The 22,868-nt window shown below is 51.1% G+C and overlaps 1 protein-coding gene across 1 annotated transcript; it reads left to right on the top strand.

Moving 5' to 3' along the window:
* The first annotated feature begins 1,809 nt into the window (after window positions 1–1,809).
* Window positions 1,810–19,521, top strand: KXD1 (KxDL motif containing 1). Its single transcript, XM_060233440.1, has 4 exons — window positions 1,810–1,954; window positions 9,827–9,979; window positions 11,254–11,300; window positions 17,667–19,521. The coding sequence occupies exons 1-4, from the start codon at window positions 1,860–1,862 to the stop codon at window positions 17,894–17,896; spliced, it is 525 nt and encodes a 174-aa protein (XP_060089423.1). The 5' UTR covers window positions 1,810–1,859; the 3' UTR covers window positions 17,897–19,521.
* Window positions 19,522–22,868: the final 3,347 nt, after the last annotated feature.

The raw sequence follows: 22,868 nt of genomic DNA, 5'->3' as shown, positions 1-22,868 counted from the left end.
ACCCGCTTATTAGCAATTGAAGGAGCCGATTTACAGGCTGGCTGGCACGCAAATATGTGGCATATTCAAAAACCCCAAAACTGTTTTAAAAACCATTTAATTCGTAAATCTTTATTTCAAGTCTGGACAAAAGTAAAGAGGAAAATATATGACAAAACGCCCAGGTGGATATCCCCAGTGGAGGCATCAACCCGACCGCAACTTTGGTCCCCTGGTAGGATAATAAGATACACAGATCTACTAGAGGAAAATGATAAAATAAGAAGGAAGGAGGATCTAGAAGCAAGAGGGATCTCCATTGATTGGTGGACAATGACACAAATTCTGGCAAAGTACAATAAGGATAAAATTTCTGGGTTTACTAAGACAAATTTTGATTTTGATATGATAATAACAGCAAGGACTGGAAAACTGATTAAGAAGGTTTATAATTATTTATTACAAATAAAACTCGAGGATGAAACTGTCAAAAATGTAATGTTAAAATGGTCCAATAATTTAAAGCTTAATATTACTCTGGACCAATGGGAGATATTATGGAAAAATAACTACAAAATTATAAAGCCAGTTAATTTTCGGGAAAACTTCTTTAAGCTTTTTTACAGATGGCATATCACTCCGGTGTTATTAAATAAAATTAATCATGTCATCCCACCTAAATGCTGGAAATGCGAAGTAAAGTTAGGAACCTATTATCATATATGGTGGACCTGTAGTGTGTCCAGTAGGTATTGGAAAAATATTCATAAAATGTTGGTAGACATTCTTAAGGTTAATTTTTCTTTTAAGCCGGAATTTATGTTATTATCGTTGGTTAGAGGGACGGTTCCACGTGAGGATGAATTTATCTCAGTATATATAATAACAGTGGCTAGAATATTATTTGCACAAAATTGGAAGTCTAAAACGCTTCCAAAGAGGGAAGAAATAATTCAAAAAATAGTACAGGTGGCCGAAATGGATATATTAGCTAATATTATTAAAGGAAATTTGAAGGAGGAAGCAAAAAAAAGATGGGGAAAAGTATATGCATGGTTGGAAAAGAATTGAATTGTAATTGTTAATGATAACTGTTTCAATATTATTTATATTGTGATTGTATCAAAGAGAAAGGAAAGATATTAACTATCGATTCGGGACTTTAATACCACAGTATCACCCCACTTGGGATGTATGTTGTTTGTTATAGGATAAGGATAATCCTATTGAGAGTATATAATTTTGTGTGTTTATCTGCTAATGAAAATTATTTGGTTGTGTTTGTATTATTCGAAGGATGTAATAAAATAATAGAAATTGAAAAAAAGAATTAGATTTTTATCCTGCCCTTTGTTCAAAAAAGCGGCCCCGTGGCGCAGAGTGGTAAAGCAGCAGTGATCTGAACTCTCTGCTCACGACCTGAGTTCTATCCCACTGGAAGCTGGTTCAGGTAGCCGGCCTGAGGTCGACTCCATCCTTCCATCCTTCCGAGGTCGGTCAAATGAGTCCCCAGCTTGCTGGGGGGAAAGTGTAGACAACTGGGGAAGACAATGGCAAACCACCCCGTAAAGTCTGCCGTGAAAACATTGTGAAAGCGACGTCACCCCAGAGTCGGAAACGACTGGTGCTTGCACAGGGGACCTTTCCTTTCCTTGTTCAAAAAATGCAAGGTGGTGTCCATGGCCCTCCTCCCCCACTTTTATTCTCGTAACCACCTTGGGAGGTAACTTTGGCAAAGAAAAAGAGAGAGAGTAATTGGCTCCGTATCATACAGTGAGCGTCATGTTGGTGAGGGGATTTGAACCTGGTCTTGTGTTTTGCTAACCCCATATCTCACTGTCTCTCGGCCGTCTTTCTCTGGTCTTCTTCTTCGCAGTACGATGGAGCCCTCTGCCTCTGGTGTTTTCTGCAGCCGGGTGCTCAGCATGGTGAACTCGGAAGATGTGAACGCCATCATCCTGGCTCAGAAGAATATGTGAGTAGCTTGCTTTTTTAAAAGATCCGTGTCTCTTCGCCCTAGCTTTCATTGTCTTTCCTTTCTTCTCACTCGGATGTCAGTGTACAGAGCCTTTAAAAGTGAGCTGGGCTTCACTGGCAGCAGAGAGAATGGAGCAGCATCAGCATGGTTTCCTCTCCTACTGATGTTCTCTTGTTTAATAGTTTGCTCAAGGAGGGTGGGAGAAACAAAGGCATGGCACTGCCCAACTCTAACTTTTGGGGCGCAAGGATTGTCCTGGACAGTCTCTTTCCAGACGAGAGGGAAAGCTGAGGAACTCCAGGCCACTGGAAGAAACCTCTTTCGTAACCTTCTTTGTTGACCAGCTTTCTTTTGAATTCTTGGAAGACTGATTTCCCTGCATGGAGTTTGGCCATGGTGGGGGGGGGGGGGGTTGAGATACCCACAAGAACATAAGAGAAGCCATGTTGGATCAGGCCAATGGCCCATCTAGTCCAACACTGTGTCACACAGTGGCCAAAAAACCCAGGTGCCATCAGGAGGTCCATCAGTGGGACCAGGACATCAGAAGCCCTCCCACTCTTGCCCCCCCCCCCAGCACCAAGAATACAGAGCATCACTGCCCCAGACATAAGAATATCAGATAAGCCATGTTGGATCAGGCCAGTGGCCCATCCAGTCCAACACTCTGTGTCACACAGTGGCCAAAAAACCAGGCACCATCAAGAGGTCCATCAGTGGGGCCGAGACGCTAGAAGTCCTCACACTGTTCCCCCCCCCCCCCAAGCACCAAGAATACAGAGCTTCATGCCTCAGACAGAGAGTTCCAACAATATACTGTGGCTAATAGCCACTGATGGACCTCTGCTCCATATGTTTATCCAATCCCTTCTTGACGCTGTCTATGCTTGTAGCCATCACCACCTCCTGTGGCAGTGAATACCATGTGTTAATCACCCTTTGGGTGAAGAAATATTTCCTTTTATCCGTTCTAACTTGACTGCTCAGCAATGTCAGAACTTGGATGAACTTCAGAAGAGTCCAATACTTGTTGCAAGTTAGGAATCTTTATTGGAAGAACTACATTACTATAGTAACGAAATAACAGTAATGGCGATTCTGGGCAGTTGGTTACATTTTATGCCCACAGCAAAGCATAATAAAACAATAATTCACACGGGTCCTAAGCAGTTGTCTCTCCTTCCCAGCCTTCGTTATCAGCAAAGGAGGATGCCCCCCTATTGTGAAGGCCAAACGGCTCGGCTTCAAAGGGCACCTGTGGATGTTAAGCAGAGACTCTCTGCCGCCTGTCTTACTGCCCTAAATATTTGGCATAGCAGAGAGGCCCGGGTCAATGACCACTGTCAGCTTTCTAAGTTACAACATGGAGGCAGTTTGGCTAAGCACAGAAATCACAGTTACAAGTTCTGACATACTGCCCCCCCTAAGACCTTCGGCTTGGGCTTGTGTGGGTACAGTAGGTGAAACTTTTTTAGCAATTGCGGTGCAGATACATCGGCGGCTTTTACCCATTCATCACAGCTAGGGGGAAAGTATTTCCATCTAATGAGATAGTACAGCACCCCTCTCCGGACCTTAGAGTCTAGGATATCTAACACCTCATGGTGACTCTGACCCCTCACTAATGTCGGCGGCGGTTCCGGGGGGCGGGGATGGAATGGCGTAGCTCCAGGATCCTTGCGAAGAAGGCTGCAATGAAAAACAGGGTGGATCTTACTAAGGGATTTGGGTAATTCCAGTTCGACAGTCACTTTATTGATCACCTTCTTTATTTTGAATGGACCCAGGTACTTGAGGGCTAGTTTGCGACACCCTTGTGGAAGGGGCAAGTTTTTTGTAGATAAGAATACCGTGTCCCCCTCTTTCATGTCCCACTGTGGGGCATGCTTCTTGTCAAAGTACCGTTTGTACTCCCTTTTTGCTTCTTCCAGGTTTTCTTGAATCACTTTCCACCCCTCCCTTATTCCCTCCCACCATTGGAGGCAGGAAGTCGGTTCTTTTGGTCCTGCCGGAAGGGGGAGGTTAGGGAAAGGTCTCCCCTCGTAGCCGTTGACGATTTGGAAAGGGGAGGTTTTGGTGGAACTATGGAGGCTGTTATTGTACCCATATTCTGCGAATGGTAGCAGTTCCACCCAATTCGTCTGTTGGTAATTGATGTAACACCTCAAGTATTGTTCGAGAAGCCCATTCACTCTCTCCGTCTGTCCGTCCGTCTGCGGGTGATAGGCTGAGCTAAGCCCTTGTTCGATGCCAGCTAGCTTGCAAAACTCCCGCCAGAAGTTGGCAACGAACTGTGGCCCGCGGTCGCTAATGACCTTTTCAGGGAATGAGTGTAGGCGGACCACGTGATTAAAGAAAAGTTGGGCCAATTTCTTAGCGGTGGGCAATTTCTTGCAAGGGATGAAATGTGCTTGTTTTGAAAAAGTGTCCACCACCACCAGTATCACCGTTTTCCCCTGGGACGGGGGTAGCTCCACTATAAAATCCATCGACACTACAGCCCAGGGTCTGCTGGCCGTGGGGAGAGGGACTAGGTGACCGGGGGGCTTCCCTCCCCTACGTTTGGACATGATGCAAGTAGGGCACGCCAGCACGAATTCAGAAACGACTCTTTTTAATTTCGGCCACCAGAATTGTCGGGTTATGAGGTGGAGCGTTTTCACATACCCAAAGTGACCGGCCAGGCGGTTGGAGTGGCCCTGCTCTAATACCTCCTTCCTCATAGACTTTGGTACGTAAATTTTCCCTTTGTGGAGCCAGAGTCCCCCCTCCCCTTGCTCTAGTCCTTCAGGGCGCTCTGCTCCTTCTAAGTCTGCTTCTGACGCAAAGCGCTCCCTATGGGGCAACTCCGGGGCTCAGGTCGTTTTCCCGGAACGTGTGGTGACCCCTCCCGCGACTGCCGATGGGGGGATGAGAGAGTCGACCACTTCCTCCCTCTGGCTTTCGTGTTGGGGCATGCGCGATAGCGCGTCGGCCAAGAAGTTTTTTGTGCCTGAGATGTGTTTCAGCACGAAATCAAATTTGGCGAAGAATCCCGCCCACCGGCTTTGTTTGGCGGTCAGTTTGCGACGGCCCGTGAGGGCCTCCAAGTTTTTGTGATCGGTCCAGATTTCAAAAGGGACTCGGGCACCCTCTAGCCAGGATCTCCAAGTTTTTAAAGCAAACATCACCGCAAAAGCCTCCTTGTCGCACACCGACCAGTTTCTCTGTTCATTTGAAAATTTGTGAGAAATGTAAGCGCAGGGACGCAGTTCCCCCTCTTCGTTCCTCTGCATCAATATGGCTCCTACGGCGACGTCGGAGGCATCGCATTGCACCACGAAGGGTTTTAATTCATTGGGGTGAGCCAGTATTGGTTCAGAGGTAAAGAGTTGCTTAAGTTCGCGGAACGCCCGGTGACATTCTGGCGTCCAGGCCAGGCGCGCCCCGGGTTTTTTCACCGCTTCCCCTTTTTCCTTTGTTTTCAGGAGCTCTGTGAGGGGGAGCATCACCCGGGCGAACCCTTTAATGAACCCGCGGTAGAAATTTGCGAACCCGATGAAAGATTGTAACTGCCGTCGGGTTCGGGGTGGTTCCCAATCTAGGACGGCTTGGATTTTGGCGGGGTCCATTGCTAGTCCCTCCCCCGACACTTGGAACCCCAGGTAGTCTAGTTCCGTTTTGTGGAATTCACATTTAGACAGTTTAGCATACAGTTTGTTTTTACAGAGGGTAGCCAGTACTTTTCGCACAAGGGGCACATGGGATTCAAGGTCTTTCGAATAGATAATGATGTCATCCAGGTACACCACCACCCCCTTAAATAAAAATTCTCTCAACACTTCATTTATAAAGTTCATGAAGACTCCTGGTGCCCCCTGAAGCCCAAATGGCATCACTAGATACTCAAACTGTCCCATAGGAGTGTTGAACGCAGTCTTCCACTCGTCTCCTTCCTTAATCCGCACGCGAAAGTACGCGTCTCTGAGATCGAGCTTAGTGAAAATCTTCCCCTCTGCCACTGTGTTCAAAAGGTCCCTTATCAGCGGGATCGGGTAAGCATTGGACATAGAAATCCCGTTTATCCCACGAAAATCTGTGCAAAGCCTAAGCCCCCCATCCTTTTTCTTGCGGAAAAGCACGGGGGCCGCGTGGGGGGCGGTAGCTGGTCGAATGAAGCCCCGCTTCAAATTTTTGTCAATGAACTTTCTCAACTCCTCTTTCTCTGCCCAGCCCATGGAGTACAGCTTTGCTTTTGGTAGCGCCTGCCCTGGAATGAGTTCAATGGCACAGTCTGTAGGGCGGTGAGGGGGGAGCTCGTCCGCCTCCTTTTCGCTAAACGCTTTCCTCAAGTCCCTGTACTCCTTGGGGATCGATCCCACCTCCTCGAGGGTAAGGCAGAGTCTTTCATTCTGCGGGGGTGCCTTCGGGCCCCACTCAGGTCGCCAGTGGTGGTGCTCGCACCGCCAGTCCGGGAACCGCACTATTTGCTCTGCCCAACGAATGTCCAGCTGGTGCCTTGCTAGCCATCCTGACCCAACCACCACATCGAAAGAGCAGGAAGGGGCTATGACAAAAGCTTCCACCCCCCAGTGTTCTTCAGTGCCCACTGGGATAGCCTGGGTTTCTAGAGTGCAGGGTTCCCCCCTCATCGGTGTCCCGTCCATTTGCTCGAACTGGATGGGATGGGGAAGGGGGGCCGTGGCTAACCCCAGCGCCTCCACTAAGCGGGGGGTGATAATGTCTCTCATGCACCCAGAGTCAATTAGGGCTCGGGCATGCATAAATCTTTTCAAGTTGGGGTTCAAAAGAGTGACCGCCATGAACAACAACCCCCCGGTAACTCTCACCGTCAGTAGTGCCGGCGTTTTGTCGACCTGCCTCGCGGCACTGGTTAAAGCAGGTCGCTGTCGTTTCCCGCCGACTCTTGCTCCCAGGACTCCTCACTGGATTCTTCTACGGTGGTAATATCCTCGTCAATCGCCAGGGAAGTGGCGACGGTGCCCCGACTGGGCTCTTTCGCTCGTCCGCCTTTCTTCTTCGGTGCGGTGGGCGTCGTTTTGGATGGCGTCAGAGTAGGGGTCGATTTCACTGGGCAGTTTGCGGCCAGGTGATTCGGGTCCCCGCATCTGAAGCACTTTCTTGCTGCCGACCCCGGGGTTGAGGTTGTGGGCCCCCGCTTCCCTTCCGTCTTGCTCGGCGCGGGGCTTAGTTTCCCTCCTTTCTTGCTCTGTTGCTGGCGTCGCATCCCGACGTGCTGGAGGTCGGTCTCTACCTCCCCGGCCAGTTGGATCCATCCCACGAGGGTATCTGGCCGTCCTTGGTGGTAGCACCGGTCTAGGATGTTGGCGTTCAGGCCGTTCTTGAACGCGGTGTATTTCATAACTTCATTCCACCCCCTGGCTGCCGCGCAGTAGCCCATGAACTCGGTGGCGTACTCTCGAGTGGTGCGGTTGCCTTGCTTGATCCTTTGGAGGGCCGCGACAGCTTTTTCTTCTCGCAGGGGATCCCCGTATTGTCGGAGCATCGCCTGTAGAAAATCGGCCACGGTGGCTAGTTCGGGCTTCCGCCCCGTGTAGAGCCCCACGTACCACTTCTGGGCCGGTCCCCTCAGTCTGGAGGCGATGTGGGCCACGCGGCTTGCTTCCGTGGGGTACCCCGCTCCCCAGTGCGTAAAAAACGTGTTGCACTGGATCGTGAAGTATTCCACCGCTTCTCCGTCCCCGTCGAACGTGATTTTCAACTCCCGGTGTCCTCCCCCGTCTCCCCCGGCCGGGGCGGCGGGAGCGGGGGCCACCGGAGCCACCGGCCCAGCCGGCGGCGGGGCCGGCGGACCCGCCGGAGGGCCCGCCGGGGGTCCCGGTGGTGGTCCAGCCGGGGGACCTGCTGGGGGACCAGCCGGCGGTCCGGCTGGGGGTCCCGCGGGGGGCCCAGCCGGCGGCCCCGCTGGGGGTCCTGCTGGGGGGCCGGCCGGCGGTCCGGCCGGTGGCCCTGCTGGAGGGCCAACCGGCGGTCCAGCCGGCGCGCCTGCCGGCGGGCCCGCGGGCCCTCCTCCCGGGGCTTGTCCTGTTGCCATGACCCCTTGGAGCGTGCGGATTTGGTCGCGGATCGCTCCCAGGTTCTGTTGCATCTCCTCCGCCATCAGGGTTCTGGAGGCATGAACCTCGTCGTGGATCTCTCTCACCCAATCGAACAGCTCGTTGCGCAGCGTTCGGATCGGGTCCCCTCCTCCGTAGGTCCCGAGCCCTTCGTCTCTGGGCTCGTCCTCGTCCCCTTCCCTTTCGCCCGTGGCGATGAGTCGGTAGCGTTGCTCCGCGGCCTCCATAGCAGCCGTCGATTTCCGCGGGCTCCAGGTTCGTGAGGGGAAAGCGTCGACGGTGAACGGCGCCGGAACTTTAATCTTCCTCCTCGCTCCGGTTACTTTCGGGTCGAGGGGTTCCTCGTCTGGTGGGATATTGGGCTCTCCGTTGTCTGGTTCCAGTGCCGCCATGGGGCCAGGTTGCCAGCTCCGATAAGCCCAAACAAAGGGATTACTGTTATAATGTCAGAACTTGGATGAACTTCAGAAGAGTCCAATACTTGTTGCAAGTTAGGAATCTTTATTGGAAGAACTACAGTACTATAGTAACGAAATAACAGTAATGGCGATTCTGGGCAGTTGGTTACATTTTATGCCCACAGCAAAGCATAATAAAACAATAATTCACACGGGTCCTAAGCAGTTGTCTCTCCTTCCCAGCCTTCGTTATCAGCAAAGGAGGATGCCCCCCTATTGTGAAGGCCAAACGGCTCGGCTTCAAAGGGCACCTGTGGATGTTAAGCAGAGACTCTCTGCCGCCTGTCTTACTGCCCTAAATATTTGGCATAGCAGAGAGGCCCGGGTCAATGACCACTGTCAGCTTTCTAAGTTACAGCATGGAGGCAGTTTGGCTAAGCACAGAAATCACAGTTACAAGTTCTGACAAGCAATTTCATTGAGTGCCCACAAGTTCTCATATTGTGAGAAAGGGAGAAAAAGACTTCTTTCTCTGCCTTCTCTATCCCATGCATAATCTTGTAAACCTCTATCATGTCATCTCTCAGTCGACGTTTCTCCAAGCTAAAGAACCCCAAGCATTTTAACCTTTCTTCATAGGGAAAGTGTTCCAACCCTTGAATCATTCTAGTTGCCCTTTTCTGCACTTTTTCCAATGCTATATCTTTTTTGAGGTTCAGTGACCAGAATTGTACACAGTACAGTATTCCAAATGAGGCCACACCATCGATTTATACAGGGGCATTATGATACTGGCTGATTTGTTTTCAATTCCCTTGCTAATAATTCCCAGCATGGCGTTGGCCTTTTTTATTGCAATCACACACTGTCTCGACATTTTCACTGAGTTATCTACCACAACCCCAAGATCTTCTCTTGGTCAGTCTCCTCCAGTTCACACCCCATCAACTTGTATTTGTAGTTTGGATTTTGGCCCCAATGTGCATTACTTTGCACTTGGCCACATTGAACCTCGTTTGCCTTGTTGATACCCACTCGCCCAGCCTAGACAGATCCCTTTGGAGTGCCTCACAATCCTCTCTGGTTCTCACCAGTAGTGTCATCCGCAAACTTAGCTGCTTCACTGCTTAGTCCCAACTCCAAATCATTAATGAAAAAGTTAACAAGCATTGGACCCAATCCTGAGCTCTGCGGTAGTCTATCCATTCTTCGACCAGGAAACTGGCTTGAGATCCTTCAAAAGGAAGAAAGGACTGATCTTTCCTGTAACTCTGTTTCTGTATTGCTGCTTTCCTCCCCAAGGGTAGGTCTGTGACAGGTAGCAGTGACAGAGGAGGTCCGCAGAAAGATTTCTGAGCCAGCGCAGTTTGAAACGGTTTGCTTTCCTTGTCCAGGCTTGACCGGTTTGAGAAGACCAATGAGATGCTGCTGAACTTCAACAACCTGTCCTGCATGCGAATGCAGCAGATGAACGAGCGCTTCCTCCACCATACCCGGACGCTGGTGGAGATGAAGAAAGACCTGGACAGCATTTTCCGGAGAATCAGGTGGGCAGGCCAGCTGCCCCTCAGCTGCAGGGCCCTCTCTGCCAGGCCCCTCATCTGGGTCCTGGGATTTCACCAAGCCTTGCGAATGCATCTTTGATTCTTGGGCAATATATTTTGTGCGATGCATAACCTAACACAGGGGTGTCAAACTCATTTGTTATGAGACATAAATGAGACTTTGTCGGACCGGGCTGTGCCATGTCTGGCTGGGCTATGTGTGCACCTATTTAAGATTAGGTAGCTGAGATATAAACTTTCAGTTTTCAAAAAGTTTTATTAGTTTCAGAAAAAGAAAGGGATGGGGAATAGGAAAATAAAAAGCACAATACGTTCTGGTATTATTTTGCCTAAAAAATACTTTTAAGAAGCTTAATTCTACAATTTTTCTTTACCTAAATTGTCCCCTATTATTTTGACTCAGTTGTATATAATCCATTTTCAAATTTTATAGTATACACCTTTTGATAAAGTTATCTAATAATTTTGACGATTCCAATAAAGGTAAATCTTACAGTATAAAATACAGGAAAAAAGAAGAAAAAAATAAGTTCACACCAGAGAATCTTAAAAATCTTGATTATCTAACCAGGTGAGATATAAACTTTATAAAGGACACAGATAAACACAAGTAAAGATCTTTAAAAAAATAAAACATGCTTAAAACGTTAGCACTCATTGGTCTTAAAGGTGCTTTCTTTGTATCTCTCCCATGAGATCCAAGGAACTGGGCAATGGAAGCTCTGGCTCTTTCCTTCCTTCCCCAGGGGACCAGGAAGGGGAGGAGCCTCAGCCAATGGAGAAAATAGAGGCTTTGCTCTGTAGCACCTGTGTAATTGAGCAAGCCTGGCAAAGGAAGCTGTGATGTGGGAGGAAGCAAGGGAGAGGGAGAAGGAAGCAGATGACAGTCAGTAGCTCGGGGGTCTGATAGGAGCCTTCCGGGGCCTGATTTGGCCCCCAGGCCACATGTTTGATACCCATGACTTAACAGGACTGCTTTGAATGAAGTATGGAAATTGGGGACAGCCGGGGGTGGAATTCTAGCAAGAGCTCCTTTGCATATTAGGCTACACACACACCCGATATAGCCAATCCACCAAGAGCTCACAAAAAAGAACCTTGTGAGCTCTTGGAGGATTGGCTACGTCAGGGGGGTGTAACCCAATATGCAAAAGAGCTCCTGCTAGAATTCCACCCCTGGGGACTGCTATAATTTAAGTAAAATTGTCTCCCCATTACTTTCATCCCACTTACAGCTTACCTTCTGTCTCTTGCAGGACACTGAAAGGGAAACTAGCAAAACAGTATCCAGAGGCCTTTAGCAGTAAGTATGAGCATGTTGTATATCGGGAGGGGCCGCAGCTCAGTGGAAAAGCCTCTGCACTGCATGGGTTCGATCCTCGGCATCTCTAGTTGACAGGACCAGATAGGAGGTGATGTGAAAGACACTGGGCAGCCCCTGCCAGTCAGAGTAGACAGTACTGACCTTTCTGGGAGTGACAATGGCTCAGTGATAGAGCATCTGCTTGGGAAACAGAAGGTCCCAGGTTCAGTCCCTGGCATCTCCAACTAAAAAGGATTAAGGCAAATAAGCATGAAAAACCTCAGCTTGAGACCCTGGAGAGCTGCTGCCAGTCTGAGTAGACAATACTGACTTTGATGGACCGAGGGTCTGATTCAGTATAAGGCAGCTTCATATGTTCTTTGGGGAGGGATGGTGGCTCAGTGGTAGGGCATCTGCTTGAGAAGCAGAAGGTCCTGGGTTCAGTCCCCCGGCATCTCCAACTAAAAAGAGTCCAGGCAAGTAGGCATGAAAAACCTCAGCTTGAGACCCTGGAGAGCCGCTGCCAGTCTGAGTAGACAAGACTGACTTTGATGGACCGAGGGCCTGATTCAGTATAAGGCAGCTTCATATGTTCATATATATGAGAATAGAAACCCATTCTAAAGTGGGATGGTGGCTCAGTGGTAGAGCATCTGCTTGGTAAGCAGAAGGTACCAGGTTCAATCCCCTGGCATCAACTAAAAAGGGTCCAGGCAAGTAGGCGTGAAAAACTTCCACTTGAGACCCTGGAGAGCCACTGCCAGTCTGAGTAGACAATACTGACTTTAGGGAGGGACCGTGGCTCAGTGGTAGAGTGTCTGATTCACTCTAAGCCAGCTTCATATGTTCATATGTGATGTGGAAGGCCTGAGACCCAGAGAGCCGCTGCCAGTCTGAGTAGATAAGACAGAGGGTCTTGGTCAGTTTAGGACAGCTTCGTGTGTTCAGTTGTTGGGGAGGAACGGCGGCTCAGTGGTAGAGGATCTGCTTGGATCCCTGGCATCTCCAACTCAAAAGGGTCCAGGCAGTAGGCGTGAAAAATCTCAGCTTGAGACCCTGGAGAGCCGCTGCCAGTCTGAGTAGACAAGACTGAAGTTGATGGAACGAGGGTCTGATTCAGTAGAAGGCAGCTTCATATGTTCATATGGTAGTCTGATTTGGTTTAAGGTAGCTTCATTGCGTGTTCATGTGTGTTGTCTCCAATTCGATTCCTGAACAAGGCACAACCGTCTTAACCCTCCACGCCAAATGTTGCATTCTGCTTAGCAGTGGGGCTTTTTTTTTTTGTAGCAGGAACGCCTTTGCATATTAGGCCGCACACCCCGGATGTAGCCAGTCCTTCTGGAGCTTACAGTACGCCCTGTACTAAGAACCCTGTAAGCTCTTGGAGGATCGGCTCCATCAGGGGTGTGTGGCCTAATATGCAAAGGAGTCCTGCTGCAAAAAAAAAAGGCCTGGTTATGACACAACTGCGTAACTCCAATCCTGAGCCAGCAGGTAATGACCTCATCAGTGACTGATGGTCAGGGGTGGAATTCTAGCAGGAGTTCCTTTGCATATTAGGCCACGCCCCCCTGATGTAGCCAATCCTCCAAGAGCTTCCAGTAGGCCCTGTGAGAAGAGCCCTGTAAGGAATTCTAGCAGGACCTCCTTTGCATATTAGGCCACGCCCCCTGCTGTAGCCAATCCTCCTGGAGCTTCCAGTAGGCCCTGTGAGAAGAGCCCTGTAAGGAATTCTAGCAGGACCTCCTTTGCATATTAGGCCACGCCCCCATGATGTAGCCAATCCTCCAAGAGCTTCCAGTAGGCCCTGTGAGAAGAGCCCTGTAAGGAATTCTAGCAGGACCTCCTTTGCCTATTAGGCCACACCCCCTGATGTAGCCAATCCTCTTGGAGCTTCCAGTAGGCCCTGTACGAAGAGCCCTGTAAGGAATTCTAGCAGAATCTCCTTTGCATATTAGGCCACGCCCCCTGCTGTAGCCAATCCTCCTGGAGCTTACAGGGCCTACTGTAAGCTCCAGGAGGACTGGCCACATCAGGGGGGCGTAGCCTAATATGCAAAGGAGTTCCTGCTACAAAAAAAGGCCTGCTTAGCACTAACATATCGGAGGCCTGGGGGACTGTGGAGTAGAAGCGTAACTGTTTGGAAATCCCCTCCCCGAACTTTCCTTTTTTCAGTTGAAGCCCCCCCCCCGCCCCACGTCCAGCTCCTTTACCTCAACTCCACTTATTTTTAAGGCACTTCCAACTGCTTTCCCAGCCTCCTGAAGCATGCTCAGGCCTCATCGAGACCATTTTTGTTGTGTGGGCAGTCCAGAGCCCCACTGTTCTGCACCTCGAGGGAATCCCTTGAGTCAATTCCACTCCAGGAGCACATGGGAGATCAGCAAGAAGAAGAAGAGATTGGATTTCTACCCTGCTCTTCGCTGGGGGTTTCGAGAGCGGCTTCCAATCTCAGTTTGGTCTAGTGGTGAAGCGCGTGGATTCTTATCTGGGAGAACCGGGTTTGATTCCCCACTCCTCCGCTTGCAGCTGCTGGAATGGCCTTGGGTCAGCCAGAGCTCTCGTAGGATTTGTTCTTGAAAGGGCAGCTTCTGGGAGAGCCCTCTCCAGCCCCACCCACCTCACAGGGTGTCTGTTGTGGGGGAGGAAGGGAAAGGAGATTGTAGGCCGCTCTGAGACTCTGTCCTTGAAAGGGCAGCTTCTGGGAGAGCTCCCTCAGCCCCACCCGCCTCACAGGGTGTCTGTTGTGGGGGAGGAAGGGAAAGGAGATTGTAGGCCGCTCTGAGACTCTGTCCTTGAAAGGGCAGCTTGCGGGAGAGCTCCCTCAGCCCCACCCGCCTCACAGGGTGTCTGTTGTGGGGGAGAAAGGGAAAGGAGATTGTAGGCCGCTCTGAGACTCTGTCCTTGAAAGGGCAGCTTGCGGGAGAGCTCCCTCAGCCCCACCCGCCTCACAGGGTGTCTGTTGTGGGGGAGGAAGGGAAAGGAGATTGTAGGCCACTCTGAGACTCTGTCCTTGAAAGGGCAGCTTGCAGGAGAGCTCCCTCAGCCCCACCCGCCTCACAGGGTGTCTGTTGTGGGGGAGGAAGGGAAAGGAGATTGTAGGCCGCTCTGAGACTCTGTCCTTGAAAGGGCAGCTTCTGGGAGAGCTCCCTCAGCCCCACCCGCCTCACAGGGTGTCTGTTGTGGGGGAGGAAGGGAAAGGAGATTGTAGGCCGCTCTGAGACTCTGTCCTTGAAAGTGCAGCTTCAGGGAGAGCTCTCTCAGCCCCACCTGCCTCACAGGGTGTCTGTTGTGGGGGAGGAAGGGAAAGGAGATTGTAGGCCACTCTGAGACTCTGTCCTTGAAAGGGCAGCTTCTGGGAGAGCTCCCTCAGCCCCACCTGCCTCACAGGGTGTCTGTTGTGGAGGAGGAAGGGAAAGGAGATTGTAGGCCGCTCTGAGACTCTGTCCTTGAAAGGGCAGCTTCTGGGAGAGCTCCCTCAGCCCCACCCGCCTCACAGGGTGTCTGTTGTGGGGGAGGAAGGGAAAGGAGATTGTAGGCCACTCTGAGCCTCTGTCCTTGAAAGGGCAGCTTCTGGGAGAGCTCTCTCAGCCCTAACCACCTCACGGGGTGTTTGTTGTTGGGTGGTGGGGAAGGGAAAGGAGATTGTGACCGCTCTGAGATTCAGAATATACGACAGGATATAAATCCAATATCTTCCTCTTCTTTCCCCTTTTGTCTCCCCCCCCCCCCAACAGACACCCTGTGAGCTGGGTGGGGCTGAGAGAGCTCTTTCAAGAACTGCTCTTGATGGAACAGCTCTGAGAGAACTGGGACTGGCCCAAGCTCACCCAGCTGGCTGTGTGTGGAGGAATCAAACCCGGTTCTCCCAGACTGGAGTCTTCTGCTCTTAACCGCCGCAACCAAACTGGCTGTTTTGCAGTATGAGCTTTGTTAAGGAGCTTCAACTCTGAAACGCTCATGCCCAAAACATTCTAGCCTGGTCCTTAAGGACCTCCTAGACTGGATGGCATCTAGCTGTTCTGTCGCAGACCAGCATGGCTTCCCCCTTGAGTAGGTACAGACCTTCTGTGCGGGCAGGAGTGGAATTCTAGCAGGAGCTCCTTGGCATATTAGGCCACACAACCCTGATGTAGCCAATCCTCCAAGAGCTTACCAAAAAGAGCCTTGTAAGCTCTTGGAGGATTGGCTACATCAGGGGGTGTGGCCTAATATGCAAAGGAGCTCCTGCTAGAATTCCACCCCTGCGTGTGGATGTCTCGCTTTGCTGTACGTGGGACTCTGGATGGATCCCAGGTGCTTTAACTATTAGATACGGGGTCAGTCCTAGATAACTCTGCACATGTGCTTTGGCGTATTAAAAGCTCAAGGGAAGCTTTAAGGGCCTTCTGCTCTCTCTGCACATGCTCTGAAACCACCTTGTCAAGGGGAAAAGGGACACCGTGCCCTGCTCCTGTCGACTCCAACCATGGAGAATTAAGTTCTATCCTAGGGGTGTCGAACTCGTTTGTTATGAGAGCCAGATCTGACGTAAATGAGACCTTGTTGGGCTGGGCCACGTGTGTACCTATTTAAGATTAGGTAGCAAAGAAACAAATTTTATAAAGAATACAAAGACAGTTTTCTTTAAAAATAATAATAAAAACATGCTTAAAACTTTAGCACTCATTGGTCTTAAAGATGCTTTCTTTGTGTTTCTCCCATGGGATCCAGGGAACTGGGCCAAGGAAGCTCTGGCTCTTTCCTTCCTTCCCCAGGGGACTGAGGAGGGGGGGAGCCTCAGCCAATAGAAGGAAGAGAGGCTTGGCTCAGTAGCGCCACTGTGGTATTGAGAGAGCCTGGCAAAGCAAGCTATTCCTTCCCCCTTCCTCCCCAAGGGAGGAGCCTCAGCTAATGGAGAAAATAGAGGTTTTGCTCTGTAGCTCCTGTGCGATTGAGCAAGCCTGGCAAAGCAAGCCGTTATGCAGAAGGAAGCAAGAGAGAGGGAGAAGGGCGCAGACGACAGCCAGTTGCTTGGGGGCCTGATAGGAGCCCTCCAGGGGCCTGATTCGGCCCCCGGGCTGCATGTTTGACACCCTTGTTCTATCCTGTCTGCGTAGCTCAGCTCCAATTTCTGTTTCTTACTCACACTCGAGAGCAATGCAATGGATGATAATGCTGGAATGCTGCTTTTCGGATGCTCTCGCCCTGCAAACCTTATCTCGGCAATCTGTAACACGGAAGGTCAGTGATTGGCCGGGCTTTGGACAGGGTACCTCACCAAAGACTTCCTGAGGGATTCCTTGCTTCTTCTCCTGCCCTCGGTGTCAGTAAGCAAGAAGCAGGAACCGCTCCAGGCTGTCGAATTAAAAAAGGAGAAGCGTCGACTGCAGGGTGACATGATAGAGGTTTACAAGATTATGTCTGGGATAGAGAAGGTAGAGAAAGAAGGACTTCCCCCCCTTTCTCACAATATGAGAACTCATGGGTAATTGCTGAGCAGTCGGGTTAGAATAGATACAAGGAAGTCCTTCTTCACCCAAAGGGTGATTAACACGTGGAATTCACTGCCATAGGAGGTGGCGGCAGCTACAAGCATAGCCAGCTTTAAGAGGGGATTGGATAAAAATATGGAGCAGAGGTCCCTCAGTGGCTAGTAGCCACAGCTCCGTCTGGGGCAGTGATGCATTGTATTCTTGGTGCTTGGGAGGGGCAACAGCGGGAGGACTTCTAGTGTCCTGGCCCCACTGGTGGACTCCTGATGGCGCCTGGTTTTTTGGCCACTGTGTGACACAGTGTTGGACTGGATGGGCCATTGGCCTGATCCAACATGGCTTCTCTTATGTTCTTCTGTGACACAGAGTGTTGGACTGGATGGGCCATTGGCCTGATCCAACAAGGCTTCTCTTATGTTCTTATGTGACACAGAGTGTTGGACTGGATGGGCCATTGGCCTGATCCAACATGGCTTCTCTTATGTTCTTCTGTCTGGGGCAGTGATGCTCTGTATTCTTGGTGCTTGGGAGGGGCAACAGTGGGAGGGCTTCTAGTGTCCTGGCCCCACTGGTGGACCTCCTGATGGCACCTGGGTTTTTTGGCCACTGTGTGACACAGAGTGTTGGACTGGATGGGCCACTGGCTGGATCCAACATGGCTTCTCTTATGTTATGCCTGGGGCAGTGATGCTCTATATTCTTGGTGTTTGGGGGGGCACAGTGGGAGGGCTTCTAGTGTCCTGGCCCCACTAGTGGACTCCTGATGGCACCTGGATTTTTTGGCCACTGTGTGACACAGAGTGTTGGACTGGATGGGCCACTGGCCTGATCCAACATGGCTTCTCTTACATTCTTATGTTCTTAATTGCCTCTCCCTTCCCCTTCGTAGATATCCACGAATCCCCCATCCTGGAAGACGACGACTTCGACCCCATCCCCAAGAGCACCACGACGACCATCGCTACCTCAGAGCAGAGCACTGAATCTTGCGACACCAGCCCGGATATCATCTCCCCCACTACGAGCCATGACTTCGAAGACCTCTCCCAGGGCCCCTACGATTCGCCGGCAGTGAACGGACAGAGCGTCACAGACGACGACGGCAACGAGTCAGACTAGCCTGCCGGGCAAGGCCTGCGCGCGACAGGCTTTCCCTTCCCTCTGCCGTCAGGACCACACGTTGGAGACCCTTTCCCTTTATCTCTGTATCTCTGTGTTGTCTTGCCCAGTTATTTCTGTGTCCCCGGAGAGAGGAGCCAGAGCGGGCACAGGGGCTTATGCATGAACTGTCATTTACCCTTATGGCACCGATCCCTCACTTGCCAAATAAGTTAAACGTGGAGCGGGTTTGTACATTCGTAGGACCCAAATAGCTGGAATGGGCCCAGCTGCATCGCCCGCTGCTTGCACAAAGGAGCGCCTGCTGGGTTTGGGCCACGCTGCGTTCCCCTTACGGGGATTCATTTAGGCTACCTTGCAGACCGGCAACGAAGTACGCAGCCTGCCCCTCTCCCATTTGCTGTACTCCGGTCTGCCCTTGGGCAAAATGTACAAAGCCGGCTTCTCCAAGCTGCAGCCCGTAGCTGGAGAGCGGAAGGGCACTCAAGGAAACGGTTAGGAAGGTGAGCAGGTGAGGACGGACAGCTTTCTCCAGTCATGCGTACGTCCCCCTGGCGTGGCCTCTCTGCTAGCTTTGGTCTCTCCCCGGAGTCCAGTTCATCGGAAGCAGTCGCTGCCCAGGTCTCCTTCTCTACAAGCCACGTTCACACATGGGTCCTGTTCAGATACGGGGCTCACGTGGGCAGTTCCCGGTAGATTGCTGCAACGGTTATTTCCAAAGACCTCTGTTGCTTTAGTTGAGGCGTGGTCCCCCATTTCCCTACCGGCCTGCTTATCTCAACAGGGCATAAGGGCTCCGTCATCTCTACCGCCGCTCCCTCTAATTCAGTGTAAAGATATATGTGTCCGCTCCTGGCCTCTAGCGATGCACGTTAATAGCTTAAAAAGGGGCCCCTGTGCATCGAACTATCCACCTTGCAGGAATCTTAACTACTACTCGTCACGTTTAACAATCAGATCGCTTTCTGTCCTCTTAAGCCCCATTTAACAGTCCCTGCCTTCTGTTACAGCACCACAAAGTTCATACACGCTCTTTGCCTGGGGTTTAGTCTCCACACACACACATACACCCCTGGAGTTGCCAAGTCCCCCCCCCCCCCAGCCTCTGGCAGGGGACTTGTTTCACACGCGCCGGCTGCTCTAGGCGTTTCCAGGAAAACTCTATGGTTTTCTCAGACACTCTAGCATTTTGGGAGGGAAAAACTCTATAGTGCCTATTGTACCATAGAGTTTTCCCTCCCAAATTGCTAGAGCATCCGGGAAAACCATAGAGCTTTCCCAGAAAAGCCTAGAGCGTGACGTCACCGGCACGATGACTTCACTCGCAAGTAACGTCATTGCGCCAGCAGGTTGGGAACCTCCCAGGTGGGATAGCCCCCGCCCGAACCGGGGCTTGGCAGGCGTATACACCCCCCACCCTCCGTGGCACCACTGTCTGTATTAAAAGTTCCTTTGCCAGACTTTGGCACAGGAACGGCGACGTTTTGTGCGCAGAGAGGGTGATGCGCGGACACCCTCCTCCTCCCCCCCCCCCGACGCGATCTCACGAGATGCAAAAATCTATAGAAAGAAATATTTTTGTACGGCTTCGAGTTTACAGAGACTAATAAAGAGGCGATAACCAATAAGAGAGTTGCGTGAATCGGAGGGCTGCCTCGCTGTTGTGAGCCAAAGGCAGGATGCCGGTCTGTGCCGATCTGTCGCGTGAGGGTGTGCTCTGCTGGCCAGTCAAGGCAGAGAGGTGGATGCAGCTTGGGTCCCAAGAGGCAACAAAGGAGGAGGCCGTCATTGTGTAAGGAAGATACGTATTTCAGAGGCAGGTGTTCTGGGGGATGGGAAACCTTTGCTCTACACAGGCCCAAAACAAAAAGAGAAATCACGTGAACAACAGGCAAACCAAAAACCTACACCAAACTGACTCTCCAGAAGGCCAGTCTCTTCACCCTTTGTCACAAGCTATGCGCATTTATCCAAACAAAATCCCTTTCCTAAATTATCTTTTCCCATTGGTGGAACAAGTCAATGAAGGGAAGTACCAGGCCTCAGATTCAGTAGAAGCTCACCGGAGCGCAGCTGAACCTTTCTGACGGTTCCCCCCTCTTCCTCCCCACCTACCTACCTTGTCCACTGAATAGGAGGTGCAGCTGCATATCAATCCCTGGATTAGGAGAGCGGGTAGGCAGCCAGCAGGGGCTTTACCATGCCCCCAGCAGCCCTCATGAACCCCTAGAGAAGCCCGTGCCACCCTTTCTCTACTTCTTATGTGATTTTGGGTGACGGGTAGCTTGCTGGCCATTTGACTCAGCGGGGGGGGGGGGGGGGCGTCCCAGGAGAGCCCTCTATGAGCAAGGCCTACTTGGCCTGGCTGAATCTTTAGCCAGTGCAAGCAGGCCTCGCTCACCCGGGGCTCTCCTTTCTTGCATTGGGTTGCTTTGGGGGGGGGGGGGTTGGCATATGCTAATGAGCACCACCTATTCTACAAAATGACCCCTGGGAAGTACCCTTATGGCTTGGCGAGCAATTATGAAATTGCTTCCAAAAAGAAGGAAACACTCAAGGTATTACCATTTTTCAAGGTAGCACATTTATCCTAAACCCACCTGCTTTATAGTTGCAGGTGAACCTGAATCACCATGGCAATGAACCTAGCTACATGTGCTCTTCTGAGGTCGCTGTTGCAGTTTTCTCAGGCTTGGTCCTGCAAAGAAATTAGCAGTTCCTTCTGCAGAGTAGTAAAGCTGCAGGACTGCCGTCCCAAGTTCTGCTCACGACCTGGGTTCAATCCCGGCAGAAGCTGAGTTCAGGAAGCCAACTCAAGGTTGACTCAGCCTTCCATCCTTCCAAGGTCGGTTAAATGAGTCCCCAGCTTGCTGGGGGGAAAGGATAGAGGACTGGGGAAGGCAATGGCAAACCACCCCATTAAAAAAGTCTGCGATGAAAACGTCATGATGCGATGTCACTCCAGAGTCGGAAATGTCTGGTGCTTGCACAGGAGACTACCTTCTTTCCCTTAAGCCTCCTGCTGGTGAAAGAGCCTTAAACCACATCTTTAATGGAAACAACTAAAAGCTTGACAAACCCTTTGTTTTATAGTTCTCTCAAGAAGTGAGCGGGGACTCCCGAAAGCTCCCGCCCTGCCACAAATGGTGTTAGTCTTTCAGGTGCTACCGGGTTCTTGCTCTTTTCTGCCGCTGCAAAGGTTTCTGAAGAAGTGAACCGTCCCTCACAAAAGCTATCTTGCCACAAATATTGTTAGTCTTTAAGGCGCCACGGGACTCTTGCCCTTTTCTACCGCGACAAGACTAACGTGGCTACTCATCTTGATCTAGCTCCTAAAGGGAAATCCTAACATGAAATTTCTCCCTGGTTGGGCCCACCACATATCTGTACAGAGATCAACAGTTCCCTGCAGTGCCGGATTAAACCCTGTAGAGGCCCCTAGGCAGTCAAAATCTTGGGGGGGGGGGCCTTGCAAATATCTTAGAGTGCCTGCCCCACCACCCATGGCCCCCACTCCATAGGGTTGCCAATCCCCAGGTGGGGGCAGGGGAGTCCCCGGTTTGGAGGCCCTCCCCCCCGCTTCAGGGTCATCAGAAAGCAGGGGGAGGGGAGGGAAATGTTCCCTATGGAGATTTATTCCCATAGGGACAAAGAGCGGCTCAGTTGTTGGCTGTGCGTGCAAGCTCCAAGGGCTGCAAGCAGGGGGGGAAGCTGGTCCGGAGCCCCAAAGGCATGGGGGCCCATAAGCCAGTGCCTACTTGGCCTCGTTAATCCGGCCCTGATTCCCTGCGTCAGGCTCCGAGCCTTCTCTTTTCTGCTGCAGGCCAGACTGACTGCTCTTGTGAGCGACTTTACTAACTGCCCATGCTCTCTGACCGGTTGCTCCCTCAACCGTAAATTCTAAACCTATTAAGAGAAATGTTGAGAAGGAAATGTCAAGGGTCACACAGGCATAGGGCTGTCAAGTCCCAGGTGGGGGCAGGGGATCTGTAGGTTTGGAGGCCCTCCCTCCACCAGGGTCATTGGAAAGCAGGGGGGGGCGTGTCTGCTGGGCCCTCCATTATTCCCTATGGAGACCCATTCCCACAGAGTATAATGGAGAATTGATCCACAAGTCTCTGGGGGGGGGGCTTTTTTTTAGGTAGAAGCACCAAATTTTCAGCATAGCATCCAGTACCTCTCCTCAAAGTACCCTCCAAGTTTCAAAAGGATTGGACCAGGGGGTCCAATTCTATGAGTCCCAAAAGTAGGTGCCCCTGTCCTTCATTATTCCCAATGGAGGCGTTGTGGTCGGTTTAAAAATGTATGCGGGCCCTTTAAATATGATTTCCAGTCGTACTTGTCACAGCCTTGCTCCTGGCTCCACCCTCAAAGTCTCCTGGCTCCACCCCCAAAGTCCCCAGATATTTCTTGAGTCGGACCTGGCAACCCTATGAGCCAGGCAAGCTGTATTTTAGTGATTTCTTAAAAGAGGTCTTCAGACATAAATCCAGAGCATGAAATATTATTTATTGTTACAATCTTCAAACCCATCGAAATCTACTAGCGAAAGAACAAACTCCAGCCACTACTGTACGAGACACTGACCTGCGCGCCTGCGCAGTAAGGAGTAAGTGAGCTCCGGCTCATGCTTTTGGAGGGGGCGTGGCTATTTGTGACGCTAGTTCGGCGCCGAGAAGGAGCTTCGCTCCTCCCCTCTGCTTTAAAGAGATAAAGCTAGAGTTTTTACACTTCCGGTTCCACTTTGAAAACGGCAACAAAGAGCAGTTTGTTGGCCACTGGAGCAGTTAACCACTCTCTACCCCTCCTTCAATTGGAAATGGGAAGTCTCCACTGTAACCGAGTACCTTTCCCTCTTTGGCTCCCTGTCCCGTCCCAGCGGAGAAGGGGGGAAAAGGAGAGGGAGGTTTCTGCGTGATGACGCCACTCCTCAGCGTGCGGTTTGATTGGTTGGACAGCGGCGGAAAGGCGA

The sequence above is a fragment of the Heteronotia binoei genome, chromosome 2, assembly GCF_032191835.1.
Source record: "Heteronotia binoei isolate CCM8104 ecotype False Entrance Well chromosome 2, APGP_CSIRO_Hbin_v1, whole genome shotgun sequence".
Taxonomy (NCBI): Eukaryota; Metazoa; Chordata; class Lepidosauria; order Squamata; family Gekkonidae; genus Heteronotia; species Heteronotia binoei.
This window is presented reverse-complemented; position numbering and strand designations above follow the sequence as displayed.